This window comes from Scatophagus argus, chromosome 15 (assembly GCF_020382885.2).
Source record: "Scatophagus argus isolate fScaArg1 chromosome 15, fScaArg1.pri, whole genome shotgun sequence".
NCBI lineage: Eukaryota > Metazoa > Chordata > Actinopteri > Scatophagidae > Scatophagus > Scatophagus argus.
In genome coordinates this window covers 4,535,773-4,554,054 of record NC_058507.1, presented here as the reverse complement: position 1 = coordinate 4,554,054, position 18,282 = coordinate 4,535,773, and the positions used below count along the sequence as shown (strand labels likewise).

The 18,282-nt window shown below is 40.6% G+C and overlaps 3 protein-coding genes across 5 annotated transcripts in view; 1 reads left to right on the top strand and 2 right to left on the bottom strand.

Moving 5' to 3' along the window:
- The window catches only part of cnih1 (cornichon family AMPA receptor auxiliary protein 1), a 7,405-nt gene extending 2,766 nt beyond the window's left edge, over positions 1-4,639 (bottom strand). Inside the window, exons 1-4 of the mRNA XM_046413066.1 lie at positions 4,508-4,639; positions 3,067-3,135; positions 312-424; positions 28-171 (exon numbers count right to left, since the gene is read on the bottom strand). Of these exons, the coding sequence (XP_046269022.1) occupies positions 28-171; positions 312-424; positions 3,067-3,135; positions 4,508-4,588 (407 nt within the window). The 5' untranslated portion in view covers positions 4,589-4,639. The remainder of the gene's footprint in view (positions 1-27; positions 172-311; positions 425-3,066; positions 3,136-4,507) is intronic.
- Positions 4,549-18,282, top strand: lgals3a (lectin, galactoside binding soluble 3a). Of its 3 annotated transcripts, none has more exons than XM_046413047.1 (7): positions 4,549-4,687; positions 7,564-7,663; positions 14,461-14,478; positions 14,575-15,288; positions 16,398-16,486; positions 16,605-16,761; positions 17,250-18,282. In XM_046413047.1, exons 3-7 carry the CDS (start codon positions 14,464-14,466, stop codon positions 17,403-17,405), a joined length of 1,131 nt encoding a protein of 376 aa, XP_046269003.1. In that variant the 5' UTR covers positions 4,549-4,687; positions 7,564-7,663; positions 14,461-14,463; the 3' UTR covers positions 17,406-18,282. The 3 variants fall into 3 exon arrangements, with proteins under 3 accessions (XP_046269003.1, XP_046269004.1, XP_046269002.1); XM_046413048.1 differs by lacking the exon at positions 4,549-4,687 and adding an exon at positions 4,771-4,916; XM_046413046.1 differs by lacking the exons at positions 4,549-4,687; positions 7,564-7,663 and adding an exon at positions 13,843-14,037.
- On the bottom strand, positions 4,918-12,856 carry gmfb (glia maturation factor, beta). The gene is made up of 7 exons (XM_046413067.1): positions 12,728-12,856; positions 10,440-10,536; positions 9,872-9,921; positions 9,609-9,658; positions 9,231-9,313; positions 9,055-9,128; positions 4,918-8,450 (listed from the first exon to the last, which is right to left on the bottom strand). Exons 1-7 carry the CDS (start codon positions 12,728-12,730, stop codon positions 8,379-8,381), a joined length of 429 nt encoding a protein of 142 aa, XP_046269023.1. The 5' UTR covers positions 12,731-12,856; the 3' UTR covers positions 4,918-8,378.

Below are 18,282 nucleotides of genomic sequence, written 5' to 3'. Positions count from 1 at the left end.
ACATAAGGCATAAAAATTGTTTTGTACCCGTAGAGATAGTAGAAGAACGACAGGAGGTAGAAAGCCAGTTTGCACCAGCCTTCTTTTTGACAGAAGGCCAGGATGTCAGCATTCATGATGGTTGTTGGGTCGTAGAGTCCTGGACAGCTCATCACAGGTCTGCTCATATACCTGCATCGCAATGAGAAAGCGGTGCTCCAAGTCAGGTCACACTGCACTTTGTGCAAGTTTCATCAAGTGACATCAAAGTGTCAAGTAAAGCAGACTTAACGGTACTGAATTGTACTGTTCCTTTATGTTACGATACCCACCTCCAGACATGATAAGCCAGCAGTGGCAAGTTGAGGCAGAGAGTGAGCCACTCAGCCGCACAGAAGAACATCACACAGAAGAAGAAGTGGATGAGATACTCTGGCAGCACCAGCTGAAAAGAGCAAAATTTATAGAAAATGTCAAAATTCGCACACAGTGAACGCTCGCACCAAAGCCCTCGTTCACATGAGCCGGGATGCTAATTTACGGCCACTAAAGTGTAGTCAAACCCTCTAAGTGTCCACACAAGATACTTAATTACCACGTGTGGAGTCACATGGAATAAATGTAGTGACTTGTGAGAAAATAAAGCAAACGTTAACACAGGGTGAAGTTACAGATCTTCAAAGGCAACGAGGCCTTTTCACAGAGAAAAAGCTGAGTTATTTAAAAAGCCAGACAGTCAGCTCCACAGAGAGTCAAAGACAGGAGTGAAATACAAATGAGCTACAGTGAGATGCTTATTTTAACAATGCACTTTGTTAATGTTGTTACATTTCTGTGCATTTGCTGTTGTTTCATTACTACTCATTCTTACATGAAATGTGCCACAGTTAAGCTATCAGTGCTGTGTGTAAAATACATGAACAGTGCTTTATCATGCACTGATCGGACACCGTGTGTAACACAGTAAACAGGGTGAAAAATTAAGACCCAAGAACACCTGCAAACTGGAGTGATTTTGAACACTAAAATGTTTGCCCAAATTGAAGGTGGAAAAGAACCACTTGTATGACCTCTGATGTTGTAAAACACTGAGTTAAGGCAAAATGTATGATGTTTTTAGCCATGCAGGTAAATAATGGATTGTATTTAGCCTTTAGAACTGACCTGTAATTGTGATAAATCATGCGAGGTGCTGGTCGAATTCAGAAATCTACGAGATGCTCTTGCAAGTGGATAGAAAAACTTAATTTCCCCACCCTGGTTACACGTCATGCACCATCAAGTCTGGCCACAAGTGAAAGGGGAAACCCAACAACAACTTGCTCTGGAGAGAATATGCGCAACCCAACATCAACATGTTCTGGAGTGAGGGCAAACCTACAGATCATCCCACTGCCTGACAAACGGACCATGCTGGAAGCACTAGCAGTGTTGATGCAGCAGCAGCCTGCCTCGGGTCGACAGAGTTCGGTGCTGGTGCGGGGTTCAGGGGGGCAGATGGAGGCACCACATGGAAGCCATGCATTCAAAGAGAGCAGAAGGGTGGGGGCAACCGACGGGCCCACAGATGGAAAGGTGAGGTGCAGGGGGGGGGCTATAATGTGTTGAATTCCTGCACTGTGCTGCCAAATACAAAACAACTCATCACAGCGCCAGAGGAAAAAAGAAAAAAAAAGTGCCAGCTGAGCGTTCAACACACAAAAAAGACTGGCTGTGGTCAAAACTACAGACAGTACTGTGGACTACATGTGGCATTAAAGACAGAGGACTAAAATAACTCCTCCTGCTACTGAAATCTTACTAACCAATCAGTGGACCCAAATATTGCTGAGATGGAGAGTGTTGGGATTCTGCAGCCATCTGTTCTAAACCACAGGTGATGTAGGTCAGAGCCAACACTGAGCTCATGTACAGTAGCTTGCTTCTGCTAACTGCTGAATCAGACTCCGCCTCACAGGGAAGTGAAAAGCTTGTGGAAATGTGTGATCAAAGTTTGATCAAATAATCGTTAAATCAATTCCCTCCAACATCATCCATCAAGCATCAACCTACACCGTGATGCAAAGCTCAAAGTATCCACAATCCACCCTCAAGTATTCACTATGCAAACAAACTTCCAATTACATCTGACTTGGCATGGATACTGTTGTGTAGAAGCTTTGTCAGGACAGTGGTGTTGTGTGTTAGAGATACTAAAGTCTCCTTACTGACTGATTTTAGCTGTAACACTTTTTGCAAACAAAGGGTAGGTTGTAATAAAGTCAAGACCATGCAAGATTTGAGCATTTGCAAGTCTTTTCAGTTAACAGCTACACTCTATCTATAATCAAAACCAGAGCATATCGTCCACTACTACACACACCGTGGCTCTTGTATCTAAGAAGCATCTTAACGCAGTTTAAAACACAGTCAATTTAATTGGTTAGATGAGGTATAAGAGAGCAGAAAGAGCAGAAAGCACAGTCCATTATTTCCATTGATGCTCCTAACGCCTTAAAGCTGAAATTTAAAAGATCTTGAAAATCAGTAAAGACAATCTATCGTTTATAAAATCTTAACATGCACAAAAAAAGTTTCTCCATAATGTAAAAAATAAAAATGTTCTACATGACAGTAAAAATCTGAGGCACAGGTGGCGTGTTGTCTAATCCTGAGCTGAACTCTGGCCTTAACTCTGAGATTAGTTAACTGAAAAGACGTTTGCAAACACTTCGCCGTGCAAAATGACAAGACTGCAGACTGAGTTGAACTGAGCGGGCATTTTAAAGATTGGTACAAACCTTTAATGCAATTTTGACTCTTTTTATCTTTTTGACCTTTTCAACTGTCTTTTTGCCGTTAACAAAGTGCAAAAAAAGCAGATTAGGAAAAACAAAAACAACAAAAGGCATTAGAGTTGGACAGCTGACAAGATCACTGAATTCATAACAGGCAGGTTATTTAGCAAAACAGTGCAGAGAAATGATTGAAAAAGACAGATAGGCGGATAAAGTTATTCTAAAGTAAATGGAAAACCTGTCACTACAGCATATCTGCATGCAGTCAAAGAGGCAAGGAGGCTGTGCGAGGTGCGGCGGTGTCACTTACCGGATTTAAAGTGTTACACTGATCTATAGGATTCTTGTAATCAGTCTTCAGCTCGTCAAATGCTATTATCTAGGGGAACAAGAAGATCACAGTGTAATAATGTACAGAGAGCAGCCGTATATTTTACTAGATGACATCATTTTATTAAATTAAGTATACGTACAATATGTGCAATAAAGCATGACGCTCGCACTCAGTGAAGGAATTCCTTCTATTAGAATGTATATTTGCTTTGGTTTTGTCTAACTGGCTGGCAACCAATGATTTGATCTGTCTGTGTTTGAATTAATCCATTAAAACTTACATTAAAAGGATGTTTTCCTTGATTTTTTTTTTTTTTAAAATAATTATTAAAAAATGGAAAATGCCCATTATGAATTCCAAGAGGGAAAGATGCCTTCAAACTGTATGTTCTTTCCAAAACCCAACCCCTCACAAAAATGACTTAACACAGGGAAAAGTCCAAAAATCACCTGAGAATCTAAAACCAATGAATGCTTGGAAAATTAAAAAAAATGGTTGACTAAATGATTAATTAGCCAAGTATTTCAACTGTACACTGGGCATTATTTGGTCAAACAGTTCCTGTTGTTCACCCCTGAATCTCACTGCTACACCAACGTAATGACATGACATTACACTGTATTTTCACAGTTTTAATCCATTTCACTTTTATTATTCTGAGTGAGATATAATGAGGCATGGGACTCGCGTTTCCTTACTTAACGTTATTCCAACTAACTGCACTTATTAGATAATCATGAGTAACGCTAACGATGTAGCTTTATAACTAACAACCTGCACTGCTAATCTTGATGTTCTCACAACAGAACTAACGGCACTACAAGCCGAAGAAATGTGACATGTCGAGATATGGGTGGAAACTCGGGTAAACAGGTGACAGCTGCATCACAGAGCGGTTTGTCGTTCTGGGATTGGAAGTTAACATTGCCTAACCTGCTAAATAGCTGGCTAGCCATTAGCTCAACTCTAACCATTAGACAAGCCTAGTAAGTTATTGAAACATTTGCTCTAATGAGACCACGGTTAATAAGGCGTAAACAATAGAATGCGATGGGGATAATCCGACTTGAAAACAAAACAGCTAGTTCCGTCTTGAGTTTTTTAACTACAAGCTAACTTTAGTTCCTTGCGAACGACAGGCTGCGTGTCATTCATTCTGGAACGGGTGCGTTCCATATTACGTGTACTGGGCACTGAGCGCGCGGCAGTTTCTATGGCGCTAGCTTGGATACGTTCCGTCGGGAGATCCGCGCCGAGATACGTAAAACCCGAAAACGTCCAGGATATGTGGCTACACAGCTGGCCTAGCTTTAGCCCAGTCTGTGCCAGCCGTCCTCATCCATTCGCCCACTTTTATCAGGGCCGTTGGAGTGGGAATCCAACACTCCTGTCTTCAGTTGTCTAAATGTGTACTTACATGCCAGATAGCGAAGAAGATAAGGGCCGCCGTGAGCAGCAGAGCTAGCATGTAACAAAAGGCCGCGAATGTGAACGCCATTTTTTCTCCGGTTCTGCTAGTCGGTTCCTGGCTCGGTCGGTGGATGATGCAGGCAGCTTCGCAATCGTTTCGAGATTTGTCAGCGTGTCTTCTTCTTCAGTGAGTATTTAGCTAGCTGGCATCCTTAATGTTGCTTTACTGCCATCTTCTGGAGTAATGTCTTTCGGTGCAGTGTGAATATTGGTGTTTGCTAAAGGCGAGCTAGCAACTTGGACTCCTCGTTTTATACCACATTGCAAAGGAATCCTGAGTTTTCATCTGGCTTAATATGATAAACACACGTGCACCAAACATGTCAGCTTGGAAGTGATTTCAGCATGAAACGAAGGTAAACATCACTCATTTTATTTGGACAATAGGACAAGAGAGGAAGTTTATAAAGTATTGGAAATACAAATATCTCAAGTTTCACTGATGCCATGAGGCAGCTGGTTATGATACATGTCTCAGGTGTGTTTTTATTAACAAGGAAAAAAATAGAACAGTAGGCATTTGATCAGAGAGGACACCAAGAGCTGAACAACACATCTGCAGGTAAAAGACTCAAAAGCCCGAATATACAACAGGTTCACCACATAAGAAGAAAAGCTATTAGATCCACAGGACATAATCAGATACATGGCTCAATATCAATGCACTGGAGAGATTGATTTTGATGCACGATCAAGGGACAGTCTCTTACAACCCATTTCCATGGAAAACTGCACTAGCAGAGAGTTTATTCAAAGGAGGTACTGCTAGTGTGTGAATATTTCAGACAGAGTAAGAGCACAGCAAAGACTAGATGTGTGAGATGCAAGTTTTTCCCCCTTTTAAGAATTTGTTTATACAAATACATTGTATCATTCAAATCAGGTAACAATTTAAAGTGTGGCATGGAAGCAATTCTCAAATATGACATTAGGGACCCTACTTTGGCCTTATAGAAACTGCTCATTCAAAAATTAAAGCATGCATTTATGTCAAAGTAGCTCTTTGCCCTCTAGAGCTTTAAAGAATTTTGTTTTTCATATTATTATTTACTGTTTTTCATTCATATATTCACATTGAAATTAGTAAATTGCACATATTTCAGTGTTTTAAATCAAATGCAAAGACCGTTTCAGAGTTAGCCTGTATTGCTTTTGTTTAAAAAAAAAAAAACAACAAAAATGTGAAAAAAAACGTGTCATCAAAAATGTGTTAGATCAATTTTTGAAAATTCACGAGTTTTGAAATGGTTTTGCAGGTTGTAGTAATAATAGTGTACAACTTCAGCTTAAGTACAAGCTGAGAAATCGATATAAACACAAGATCCATCCATGTTTTTCTGCTACAGCAGTATAATACTGGTTACTATGGAGCTGACAGTGTAAATCTTACATCTGATGCTACCAGTAGACAGAAAAACCAGTGATTACAGTTATATCCCATTGTTCCTGTTAAATGAAACCTGCCCCTGACATGTAAATCATAAATGACCTGTGTCCATCATTTGACATCAATGTGTGATTTTACATGAAAGGGTGTGATTGTGCGTACATATGTTTAAGACAGAATAAGAAAGTTTCACAAAGATTATGTTGAGATAGACAAAATGTGCTGTCTGTTGGACTTAACAGAAAATTTAAGAGAATTAGTGTGTTAATTTAAAAAAACAACAACATTCTAATACCCAAACAAAGCTTTTCCAATCGCCGTCTGTTTTTCTCACAAAACATGTACATTTTTTTTATTTTGGCCTCATGTTTTTTTTTTTAAATTGACCTAAATATGCCCCAAAAATAAAAAATTAAGACAAGGCATCACTATGGTAGACTTAGCAGTATGACATCACGCGTCAGGTGGTGACTTTCTGCCTTGGGGCTGTAAATCAGCCACAACATTCCCTTATCCATTTCATCCAAAGTCAGGGTTTCTCATGAAGAGATGACACTGATGAGCAAACATGTGGAAGCTGTTTGTGCCAATTATTCTTTATTAGGGTCAGACCAATATACTGAGCTGATATTAAGCTTTACTGAAGAATGAGACATGTGCCACTCGAGTCATCCAGCCCCAGCACAATGGAGGCTTCTCTCTCACAGCTCACATGAAACCAGTCAATAGCACCTGCAATACAATATTGCAGCTTTAACTTTCTGGAGCTGGTTGCCATGCTGTTAAGTGCAACTAGTTTGGAGTTTTAGTTAGTTGGATTGATTGAAATCTCATTTCAGAGGATCTTCAGCAGGAAACAAAAAACTGTCACATTGGGGCATGAGAAATAGTCAGATGCATACAAGAGCGTCCAGAGGCGTTTGGAAAGTGTTGCATTTTATGTTGTTTTAACTCTGTACTCCAACACATTAGATTAGAAATGTGCTAATTTGCAACCCAACATGATGGAATACTGATGAAATACAAAATGAAATGCATATCTATAGATATTACATATTGGCACAAAATGAGCTGCTTGCACATTCAGTACACACACATCAGTATCAGCTTTAAAAAAAGCTATGTCGGTCGGACCCTGTTCGGTATGGAAAATGGAAATTGCCCAGATGCTGTCCTTTAACTACCAAGTCTAAATATTAAGCACAACTGGCATTTGGAGAAGCCACAGCCGTCGTTCTCAAGGCTGCGACTACCACTAAGCAAATCAAAGTGGCTTTACATCGGAATGAAGCACAACATTCATAAACACTAATAACAGCAATAGCTATAATGCACAATATTAGCCAACAATTTCCCTAAAGACACAGAAACCCACTTATATAGCGTAGCCCAGTAGATTAAAAAGAGGACCAGCGAGGTCCCCCCCTGTGTGCAGTGTTTTCAAGACTGTCATGGTCGCTGGAGATGGAGGTTTGTTGTCAGTATTTAAGTGGTCAGTTTGGAATGTTTCAGTTTAAATCTTGTGTTCAGGAGTGTGATATTGTTGTAACAAATATGCAGGTCAAAGGCAAAGTATAGCTTTACCTACGAGTCACACTGTTTTTTTCTCTCAACAGAAACATAAAGATGTGATCTGAGGTTCTGACTGGAAGGGAAAATCTGCAGCGCAATAAGCACCTCTTCAGCCAGCTGGTCGGTTCATGTGCACAGGAGAAGGTACAACACATCAGATCTAAGTCTTATTGGTGCCACTTTTCAAATGGTCTTAGTGTTCTTGTTATTTACAGTTTAAATGAATACTGAAGGAACAATTGACTAAAGCTGAACTCTATATTCTCTGAAATGAAGCTATGATCACTCAGATGGTCTGGCAGGAGGTTTGTTTCCACAACAAAATAAAATTACTGCTATAAAGTGTCTGTTCATATGGTCTAACCCTACATACACAAAAAATCTAAAAGACTCCCTCAAATTATGAAAAACTATTAAACATAAAAAGAAACTGTTGTTAGAATGCCTTTAAACTCTCCTGAGTGAACATGTTTAGGAAGGGGCAAACGAGTACTATCAATTTCTGTCCACTTAAGAGCCATGGGAGTGTTAATTCAGTACAGACACAACTGGCACATGGAGAGAGTGTATGGAATACAGATGCAGACCTGCGTCAAATAGTATTTTCAGTTATAGGTCAGCTTTAGTCTCAGAAACTTTTACAAACTTCTGTGATTGTCTGAACCTACTGGCTCACTGAATTGTAATATGCCGTAAACTATTACCAAGGAGTCCTACAACTGAGTGGGGAAAGTATTTCCAAACACTATTTAAATCAGGTCTGGTACAAAGAGGAGGGGAACATAGACTATGGTGTGTTCTTCCCAGGAGATGACACAATCTGGATCCTCCTCACATCCCAGACCACTCAGGGAGGACTTTAGCCGAAGAACCCGAGTTTCTCTCTAAGCCATTCCTCTGTTAGGTCCTCTGTGTTTCTGATCTCAAACACCTGGTTAAAAGAAAAAACATAAAATAGAACAAAAAGCAAAAATTTTCTTTAAATACAACAAGGGGAAAGTCTTAGGGTGAAGTTTAGTGTCAAGCACGGTCTCAGCTAATAATGCAATAGAAGAAGGTAGTAACATAACCAGCTAAACGATTATGTTATTGCATCAATATTCAACATCTCCTCCATATTGGTTTAGTGTTTTTTTTGCTGATTAGCACTAAACACGAACTACAGCAAAGGCTGAAGTTTCTGTCAAAAGTTCTGCAGCTAAGTGGTCCCTGACTATGGGACAGGTTTAAATTTTGACCCGATGATGACACAAAATGAAACATTAAGATGTCACCAAAGTGATTAAAAGTCATCTCGATCAGAACATGAATGTCTGTACCATCGGGTAGTTGTCAGGATATTTCAATGTGGACCAAAATGGTGGACCGAACAGCAGACAGGGCTAGTGGGACGAGCAATAATACTGTAACTCTGTGACATCTTGAGCACTTATCTGGTCTATATCCATTTATAGTGTTGCATTAATCTCATCCCAGTACTACTTTCCTATGATTTAGCATCAATGTTAGAGGCAGCTCACAGATGACTTGCTAACCTTGGACAGTTGAACGGTATGCACCAGTTTGTTTTTGCTTCCTGCGTACATCATCTGCTGCTCTGGTCTGCAGCCTGCCGAACACAAACACGCCAACGTTAACAACCTTGATGATAAAACGGTGCAGTGAACAACATTTAGCTTTCGTTCGGATTGACCTCCAGTGGGGCTCTTACCCACTGGACTGGAGAAGATGAAGCAGAGAGGATAGGAAACGCGTCCATCATCATGCTGGTATTTGTAACTGTAGACGATAAATGTTCCTGGTGCTAAGGACACAACGCAGTCGAGATAGAAAGAATACAAAACTAAAACAGGACCAGTTCGTTTTATTTAACAACAGTGCATGCAATGAATTAAGCTAATAAGTAAAAATCTACCTTAAAATAACATAAAACACAAGCCCTGTTGCAGGAGGAATATGTTATAGCACTTGATTGTAAACTAGAGCAACTGCTGAAGAGCATTAACATCACAAACTGAAGATATACAACAGAGTAGGAGTGAGAAAATCATTGAAATAACTAAAAACAGGTCACTCATTCAAAGGATATCTTGGCTGTCTCTCAGGCAGTTCATCTTTTAGATCATCAGGAGAAATATCCTAAAAGAAAACATGCATGTTTATATGTTTGTAATGAACAGTTCAGTGTCAGACATTGCGTGGTCTCTTAAGTTACACTTTGTCTAGATAAGTAATTTTCTATATAATGGCAGCTCAGTCAAAACGAGCTGAACCAAGCAAAGTCCAGAGTTCTTATTCACTTTTTGTTCAAAGTGATGTAGTGTCACATGACAAGTTTAATAGCTAACCTACCTCGTGTTCTTCTTCAAGTATAACCAGCTGCTTGTCTTTATCGATCTTCACTGAGGGGTAAACGCAAGAAAACATTAAAGCAACAACGATAAGGAAACCATCACGTGTTTAGTCATAGAAACGGCAGCAGCAGCAGTAGAGATCTTCAAAAGTGTTTTGAATGTAAAATAGTCAAAAAAAACAACAACAGACAAGTTAAATTCTACTTTTGCTCAAATTTCCCATAACAAATGTACTTGTGTAAAAGGTATGCGTGCCTTTGAGTCAGAGTCCGTGACAAGCAAACGCACTTAATCCAGTTCAGCAGCAATGCCATTTTGATCCACAGATAGCGGAGGATAAAGCTTCAAACTGATGCAACACTAAACTGTCACACCACCTGCTGTATTTGGAAGCAACTCTTCCCTCTGTCCTCTATACGCATCTATTCACTGAAGCTGGCCTACATATCCTGTCAGTTTTTCTCTTTGTCGTTTCATGGCATAGGTCAGTTTAGTTGAGCGCGTTTGCCTGTACGTGTCTTCAGCTGTTCGCTGTAAACTGAAGGACATCAGATGTGAATACTTACTAACGATGGCCGCATTATTGGTCTCCTTGCGGAAGCGGAACTCCTTCAGCTTTTTAACCAGATCTTCATCCACATCGCACACCACCAGTGATTCACTCTGAAAACAAGAGAGACAGAGAGAAACATGTAAATACATCATACAATCTATTTATATTGTGTGCATTTCAGCTGCTAGTCGTACTGCATCTGCACAAGGAGGTGCATCCTCCCGTGCATTAACTCCCTTTCTTCTGGCAGCGTCCATCCGTTTTATCAGCTATATGATGTGCTCTACCACCTGATGTGAGCAAAAATCGCAAAATGATGCCTTTGTTCCGAGTAGCAAACCTGTCATAGAGCCTCTAAGAAGTGTATACTGTTTGTACCGATTTTTCACTTTCACTCACTTCACACACACGCACACAAGTGTTTGCATAATCCAATGAAACAAAGCTGTTAAAAACTCCTGCAGAGAGATCCTCATTTCTGCTTCACTGCGAAAAGCTCACAAGTTTTGTTTGTCCTCCTCATCCCACGCTAAATTTATTCATCTTCACAAAGAAGGTATCTCACACCATGTAGATTAATGAGAGCGATTTAACTGATTACCTCCTGTCCATCCATGTTAAATATACAAGTTCCTTTTCTGTCCAGCCACACTTTTACATGGAAAGAAACTTGAGAATTTAAAACAAAAGCAAACAGATTGCCTTATGACATCTGTATTACTGGCAGTGTCTTAATTAACTGAAAAGGCGACTACAAGAAAATCAAACTGGACAAAATGAACTGTTGGAACATACTGTATATTGAGTATTGAGTATTTGAGTTTGTTGCATATAATCAGAAAAATACAAATTAAATACATATTCTTGCATCTTAACTGTTTTATTTTGTTTAACTTGGCCTCGAGTTTTTAAGGATATTTACAGAGGGTTTATATGTAGCGAAGGCAGCTGCAGAGTCACAGACTGCAGCTTTAAGTGGTTTTCAAGCCTTTTATTGCTGAGCTGTAAATCAAGTTAAAGTAAAAAGTTCATTTAAGCAATGTTTTGTTTTTCGCATGAGTCCAATCTGACCCACAGGCTTTAGTCAGAAAGAAAACAATACAGCAGTCTCAACAACAGGATTTTATGTCACGTCCACACACAAGATTACATAACTACACCACAAAGACATAAACTCTTTTAAGAGTCTCTGCAGAGTCTCAGAATTCTATAATTACACCTTCCTGAACAGATGGCTGGTGGGAGTCAGGATTTCACTGAGCTCTCAGAGATCTTTACAGATTAAGAAGAGACAGCAGCGTCTGTGGCTGCAACTAAGGGAACAGAAAAAAATCAGTACGCAAAGGAAATTATGGGGAACAGGCATGACAGTACAAGCCAGGAGGATGGCCACCGGCTTACTTCTGGTTTAAATTCCTCCAGCCACTGACAGCTAGCTCGCTAGTTTGGCTAGTATTTAAGCCAGGAAATGAGAGTCCGCTAACTTAAACTGTCAAGCTAATTTAATGCACCTCATTGTGTGTAGAAATGAGGCTGTAACTCCGACCAGTTGTTGATCGAGAGTGAATTGACAGCCGAGCTGTCACGACACGCAGTCTCACACCCGGAGAGAAACAGTATTCATCATAGCAAGCCAGCGAGCTAGCGTTAGGGCAGCTCCCCAAACCCAGACGTGCCGAAACACATCACGGCGAACTGCTAACCGCATACAGCTGCAGTTTTACAGGAAGCCCGCAAGGTTGGTCTTCAGAATAAAAGCATACCATATGTCCGAAAAATTCTTGAAGTGGAACAAAACTATTTAACAGAACAAAAAAACAATGGAAAAATAGTTGCTGATTACGTAGTTTAAAAAAAATCACCTTTGGTGGCACTCCTTGCGATATCTTTTGACTTAATGTATTTAATTAGGACATGTTTGAAGCGCTTCTGTTATTGTAATTTGGGATTTTAAAACGACAATTTGCTACTACATTTCCCTAAATTTCTGATTAGTAAACTCAGTAAACTCAAGTTACAGAAGTATCTACGAATTCAATTTTACCTCGTAAATGTTGCCCACTGCAGTTTTATTTTGAAATCCGTAACCGGAAAACTACAATTTCTGTTCTGTCCAACTTGACACTGATACAACGGAGAGAGGGTGGAACTAATGCTAGGCTAACAGGCTAACCTTTTCCGATCTGCGACCTTACTTTTTCTCAATAGACCCCCGGAACTTCTCATCTGTTAAGAACACACGATTAAAAAGCTGAAACGAAAATGGCGGCAGCTGTCCGACAAGACCACAAAACAACTTACCATTGTTGTAGAGTTAGAAATTCCCTGAAGCTGCAGCTGCTGCTCTGAATGGTAGAGACGCTTTCAATGTTTTTTTTCTTTACTTCCCATCATCTTGTGACTGGTTTGTCCAATCCCAAACAAGCGCCCCCCTCCTTCAAAAGTTGGTCATAAATCTGTCCTGACTGTTGTCATACAGTTCTAGTAGCCCCTTCAGACAAGTTTACCTTTGGGAAAAGCCTTGTTATAATGTGCAGTTTAACATTTAGGCTTTGTTTAGGGAAATAGCTCTCTAAACGAGGCAGCGCAGTTATGTTATTTGTTACTGCTGACATTAATGCTTAACTATCCCCACTTTTACTTTTAATACTTAAAGGCTATTCAGCTGATACTGGTGTTTTTTGTTTGTTGCTTTTTGACGATTATTTTGAAATAATCCTTCTTTATTTTACCACTTTATTAAAACACTTCGACCTCAGAGTCTAGTAAAAATAAAGAATCTGAATACTTCCAACCACTGAATATTAACACCACTGGGTTGCAGCCTACAAAACAATAGCAGACGTTTTGTGTGGTTTTTATTTTCCCACGCTATGGTATCTACCTGCTTAATCTCTCGGTTCATGAAGTAAATAGGTCATGTTTTATTTAGCTGCCGCCCATATGATTTTGTAACCAAGTGCACTTAAAATACAGAGCCGACTTCTTTCTTTCTTTCTTTCTTTCTTTCTTCTTACCTCTGAGTTGAGACAATATCTGAAGGTGATGCATTGCAGCAACCCTAATACAAATGAAAATGTGGTTACCAAACTCCCGTATACCTGTCCCTATAGCTTCATCTGTCTCTTCCCCGAGGTCTCCCACATTTGCAAGATTTCCTCAGGTATTTACTAAAGCAAGATGTTCCTCTCAGTCAGAATAGCAAATACTAATTGCTCAGTGGGTGATATTTCCAGATTAAATTTATTCCCAGTTTGATCCTGACTCAAACTTTGAACTTGTAGGAATCTAAAAAAAATGTATTTGGTGATTTCAACCAATTCTTTCAACTTTCAACCTTCTCGACTTAGACTTTTATGTAAGTTGTTGACGGTGTGTGTGTGTGTGTGTGTGTGTGTTTCGGGACGCGCCCACCCTTCAGAATACGTCATCAGTGAAGCGCGTGTGCGCCTTCCTCTCTGAGGATTGTAGTTGCGAGAGCGGATCCAACGTTAGCTTGTAGTTCTATGCCTCGGAAGGCTAAATTAGCTGGCTAACTGGCTTCCACTGCTGGATAAATCGTCGCTCCCTCGCCCCCACTGACATTTGAGTGGAGTCCATCTTCTGGCGAGGTACCACGAAATATCACTTTGTTCCCACTCACTCTCTTTTGACACCGCGGAGCTAAGACTAACAAACGAGCTAACCAGCTGAACGTTAACTACTAGTTAGCTGCTGTTGGCTAGGTCGTTAGCCAACTGTGTGACATCAGTTAACTAGATATTTTTTAAAAACCTGTATTCTCTGTAATATGCAGCTAAAGTCAGTGTAGTCTCTGTGTAGCTTGTCGTAATAGTATTTCAGTTTTGTCAAGTCTTTCCACTCTGCCCAGCTGGATTTTGTTGATCACCAGTCGGGGATGGAAACATTTAGTCTGCTATTACTCAGAGCCTCTGTGTGACACACCTTCAAGTGTTTGACAGCTAGTTGTGATCGGTCGTCATAACTTTCTAATAAAACTAATGAAAGTTGTGTCTTGTCTTGTTTTGTTTTAGATCATGTCGGATTTCTCGGTGAGTTCACAGGATTGCACAGTTTTCATTTACGTAGTTCATCTGAACCCTTCTTGTATATAGAGAGAGTCACTTTCCCTTTGTCCTCTACTTTAGCTGGCAGATGCCTTAGGAGATGACAGTTCAAGCCAGGCAAAGAAAGTAGGGAACACCAACCCATCTGCCCCTGCCAGCAACCCCCCACCTCTTACAAACCCAGGATGGCCTGGTTCAGCCCCAGGAGCTCCCACACAGCCCTCTGCACCAGTTGACTTTGCCGGTGGATCATCTGGCCCAGGGGCTCCAGGCCAGTTCCCGTTTCACTCTGGTCCCGGGGCACCAGGGCAATACCCAGGACCTCCTTCAGCACCCGGTGGGTTCCCCCCTGGTCCTGGGATACCAGGACAATATCCACCTGCACCAGGAGCTCCAGGGCAGTTCCCCTCCAGTCCTGGAGCACCTGGTCAGTTCCCTGGGCAGTACCCACCTGAAGGAGCTCCAGGACAGCTACCTGGAGGCCCTGTTCCTTACCCAACTGGACCGTTTCCTTCTGGTCCCGGAGCACCCACTGGTCCTTATCCAAATGTGCCTTTCCCTGGAAGTCAGCAAGGAGGAGGCAACGGGATGTACGGACCCGGTGGTCCAGGTGCATTCCCCCCTCCAGCTGGCCCTGGCTCTTTCCCTGCATTCCCTGCTGGAGGCTTTCCTCCAATACCCCCTGGGTCATGGGGACCACCAAGTGGAGGCTTCCCTCCTGCCCCTGGACCCTTTGGTCCTGGTCCTGGGCCTATGGGTCCATATGGAGGACCTGCTGCTCCAGGAGGCATGCTGGTGAGTACCACCACTGTTTACAAATAACATGTTGCTTGCTTGCTGCATTTCTTTGCTGATGTGTTGTTGCTCTGGTGTGGCAGTGGAGCATCGCTCTTGGGGTTGCAGTCTTTAATGATACAATACAACCCACTGTCAGCTAAATGTACATGACACTGTCAGCCACCTCAGTTCTACTCTGGTACAAGGTTTCACCTTAAGCTTCCTGCTTTGTTGGGATTTACTGCAGGATGGTGATTTGTCAGTCTGGGCTGCATTTGAAGTATTTTTCTGTATCTTCGGCTCTGTGGTTGCGCTAAGCATAACATGAAGCAAAATCAACAAATGTTCAAAATTAGTTATCAAAAATGTATTTTTGTCTTACAGCCCAGATATAATCCACCATATAACTGAAAGCAATGAACTCAACTTTTCAATTGGACAAGGACAGCACTTCCAGAATCAACATGTGGTTTGCTTAGGCTCCATGAAATGTGTCACTGATTGAGTATATGCTCAGTATAAAGTTGTGTGGGTTTGTGTGCAATCTGCAGGGGAAATTAATTGTTTAAATTAACTATAATTTGATTTTTAAAAAAATGACACGTTTACACAAAACTCATGTTTTCTGTATTAAGACACTTTTATGTATCAAAGTCACACGGATGACAGTTTATGTTCACCGCTATTTCCAAATTATTTTGTCATAAGGGTATACTCCAAAGCTTTTTTGTCTTATGTTATTTTGCTTAGAAGTCAGTTTGTACAGTTGATGCTTTGTTGAATTAAAAATGTTTGAAAAGATTTCTTTTTTTTTTGACTTTGCTTTATCTTGGCTAATCATGGTGAATTGTGTAAGAGTGTTTAACTGAATGAAGGACATGATGACTCATTGGGGTGATGCATTAGGAATGTGGGTAGGGCCAAAGTTTTGAATAATGTTTAACTAAAAATTCTCTCTTTATGACGTGAAGTACTTACATGTTTGTCACCAAGTTTAGAGTATATGTGATAAAATTTCGATTAATAAACACAATAAATCATAATTTGTCTTTATGCATTTGTTAAGTTAATTTCTAAATAGAGTATGGCAAATTGTTGTGACTTTAAAATCTAAATTTTGCTTGCAGATGATGCCACATGATCTCCCTCTTCATGCTGGAATTATGCCACGACTTTTAATCACAGTAGTTGGGGAGCCTGTTCCAGGTGCAAACAGGTATGGCCAACATTCATCCTCACTAAAGCTTCCACCGTAATCTTCCTGACTATGGCATTTTTTTTAGATTAACTGAACAGCGGAACGGCGCTTAGTTGTTCCGATTCTTTTATTTCAGGTTCCAAGTCGACTTCATGAAAGGCCCGGATGTCATCTTTCACTTCAATCCTCGATTTAACGAGCAAACAATTGTCAGAAATTCCAACCTCGGTGGATGTTGGGGGCCCGAGGAGAGAGAAGGAGGATTCCCTTTTGTTCAAGGACGCCGCTTTGAGGTGAAATGTTAAAATATAGGAAAACTAAAAAAAAAACAAACCAAAAAAAAGGTGCATACTACACAATTGAGCCTCTCAGTGGAACCTTCACACCTTTGATCCACCCACACTTTTCACTTACTGTGCATGATTGGACCTCTGCAGGGTGTGAGCGTGCACAGGCCGGACTTGAACCACATTCAGCTTTGTCTTTGCACAGACAACAAAATGGAGAATTAGATCTCTCTTTTTTATTTTTATTTCATACACGAGACTGATGAATTGCTTTGATGCAGCATTGTGAGACAACAACCATAACCTTATTGGGATGTGTTGGACTTTGGTGACCCTTTGCAATTCCTAAATGGTAATGAGAGTATTTTCACTTTTGTTTTAAAAAATGACTTATAAAACATATTGCAGATTTATTTTCTGTTGAATGTCTCGCTTTTTGTGCCTGCACTTCCTATAACTTGTTGTTCATAAAATTTCTGCTGCTGTCCCTGCAGCTGAAGATCCTTGTGGAGGAGGACATGTTCAAAGTGGCGGTGGACGGCACCCACCTGCTGGAGTACGAGCACAGAGTCGGCGGGCTGGAGGAAGTGACCCTGGTGCGAATAGACGGAGACGTCATCCTCTACAGCGCAGCCCCGAGCATGATCTGAATCTCAGAGCTACTGAAACACATGCTGGACAGGAGGAGGCCTAGTTCAAACTTTACCGCTGTATTTGGAAACCTTTCAAGTACCCTGATGGGGTTTTTAAAGGCGCAGTAGTGAAGAGAAGTATGAAGTGCAATCTTTGCCCATTTGGAGCTTCTTTGTTTATAACACAACAGATGCCAGATTAAGCCAGGTCTGCATACCATAATCCTTTTCATTTTTAACTGGCTGACATTTTATAGCCACTCACAATCTAGTATATTTTAAGACCTAACAATAGCAAAGTAATGAATGAGATCAAGTGCGTTCAGATCCGACATTTAAAGGAAATACTAATTTATATCTAAAGAAAGGACTGTAGATGAAGAGAAATGTGTCGTGTCCCAGACATGTTCCACTAAACACTTTCCACTAGTCTGCTGTGTTTTGTTTACAGTACATGTATGTTTGTAAGCCTTTGAAATGCATGATAGTGTGCTGCTAAGAAAATCAGCTTGGTCTCCTTTTCACTGTCTCACTTCAGTGCTGACAAACCACCAAGAGTCACTGGCCCTGTTCACATACAGGAGGCTAACGATTAAGTTTCTTTAAAAGTATTTATGTTCTGACCTTGAGCTCCTCCTTTCTTCAGTGTTAATCCTCTAAGTCTGGAGGAAGTTATGATTTCATGTTGAAGTGATGCTCAAGTGAAATGTGGGAAAAATGAGGGATTTGATGGGTCTCTTGATTTTGTTGCCAAAGATTACAGTGGTACAATATTTTGAAATTGTGTGATTAAAAATAAAAAGGGCAACAGAGAAATGCTGATTGATTCAGAATATTGTACACTTTTCATGAGCTGCCTGCCTTTACACACAATAAACACTAGTTCTCCTGTCCA

Coding starts and splice junctions, on each gene's coding strand:
- gmfb (XM_046413067.1), bottom strand. Junction 9,314..9,608: donor CTGCCTGAGAGACAGCCAAG/ATATCCTTTGAA, acceptor AGCACCAGGAAC/ATTTATCGTCTACAGTTACA. Junction 9,129..9,230: donor CATCTTCTCCAGTCCAGTGG/GTAAGAGCCCCA, acceptor TGTGTTCGGCAG/GCTGCAGACCAGAGCAGCAG.
- lgals3a (XM_046413047.1), top strand. Junction 15,289..16,397: donor CTGCTCCAGGAGGCATGCTG/GTGAGTACCACC, acceptor TTTTGCTTGCAG/ATGATGCCACATGATCTCCC. Junction 16,487..16,604: donor CCTGTTCCAGGTGCAAACAG/GTATGGCCAACA, acceptor CTTTTATTTCAG/GTTCCAAGTCGACTTCATGA.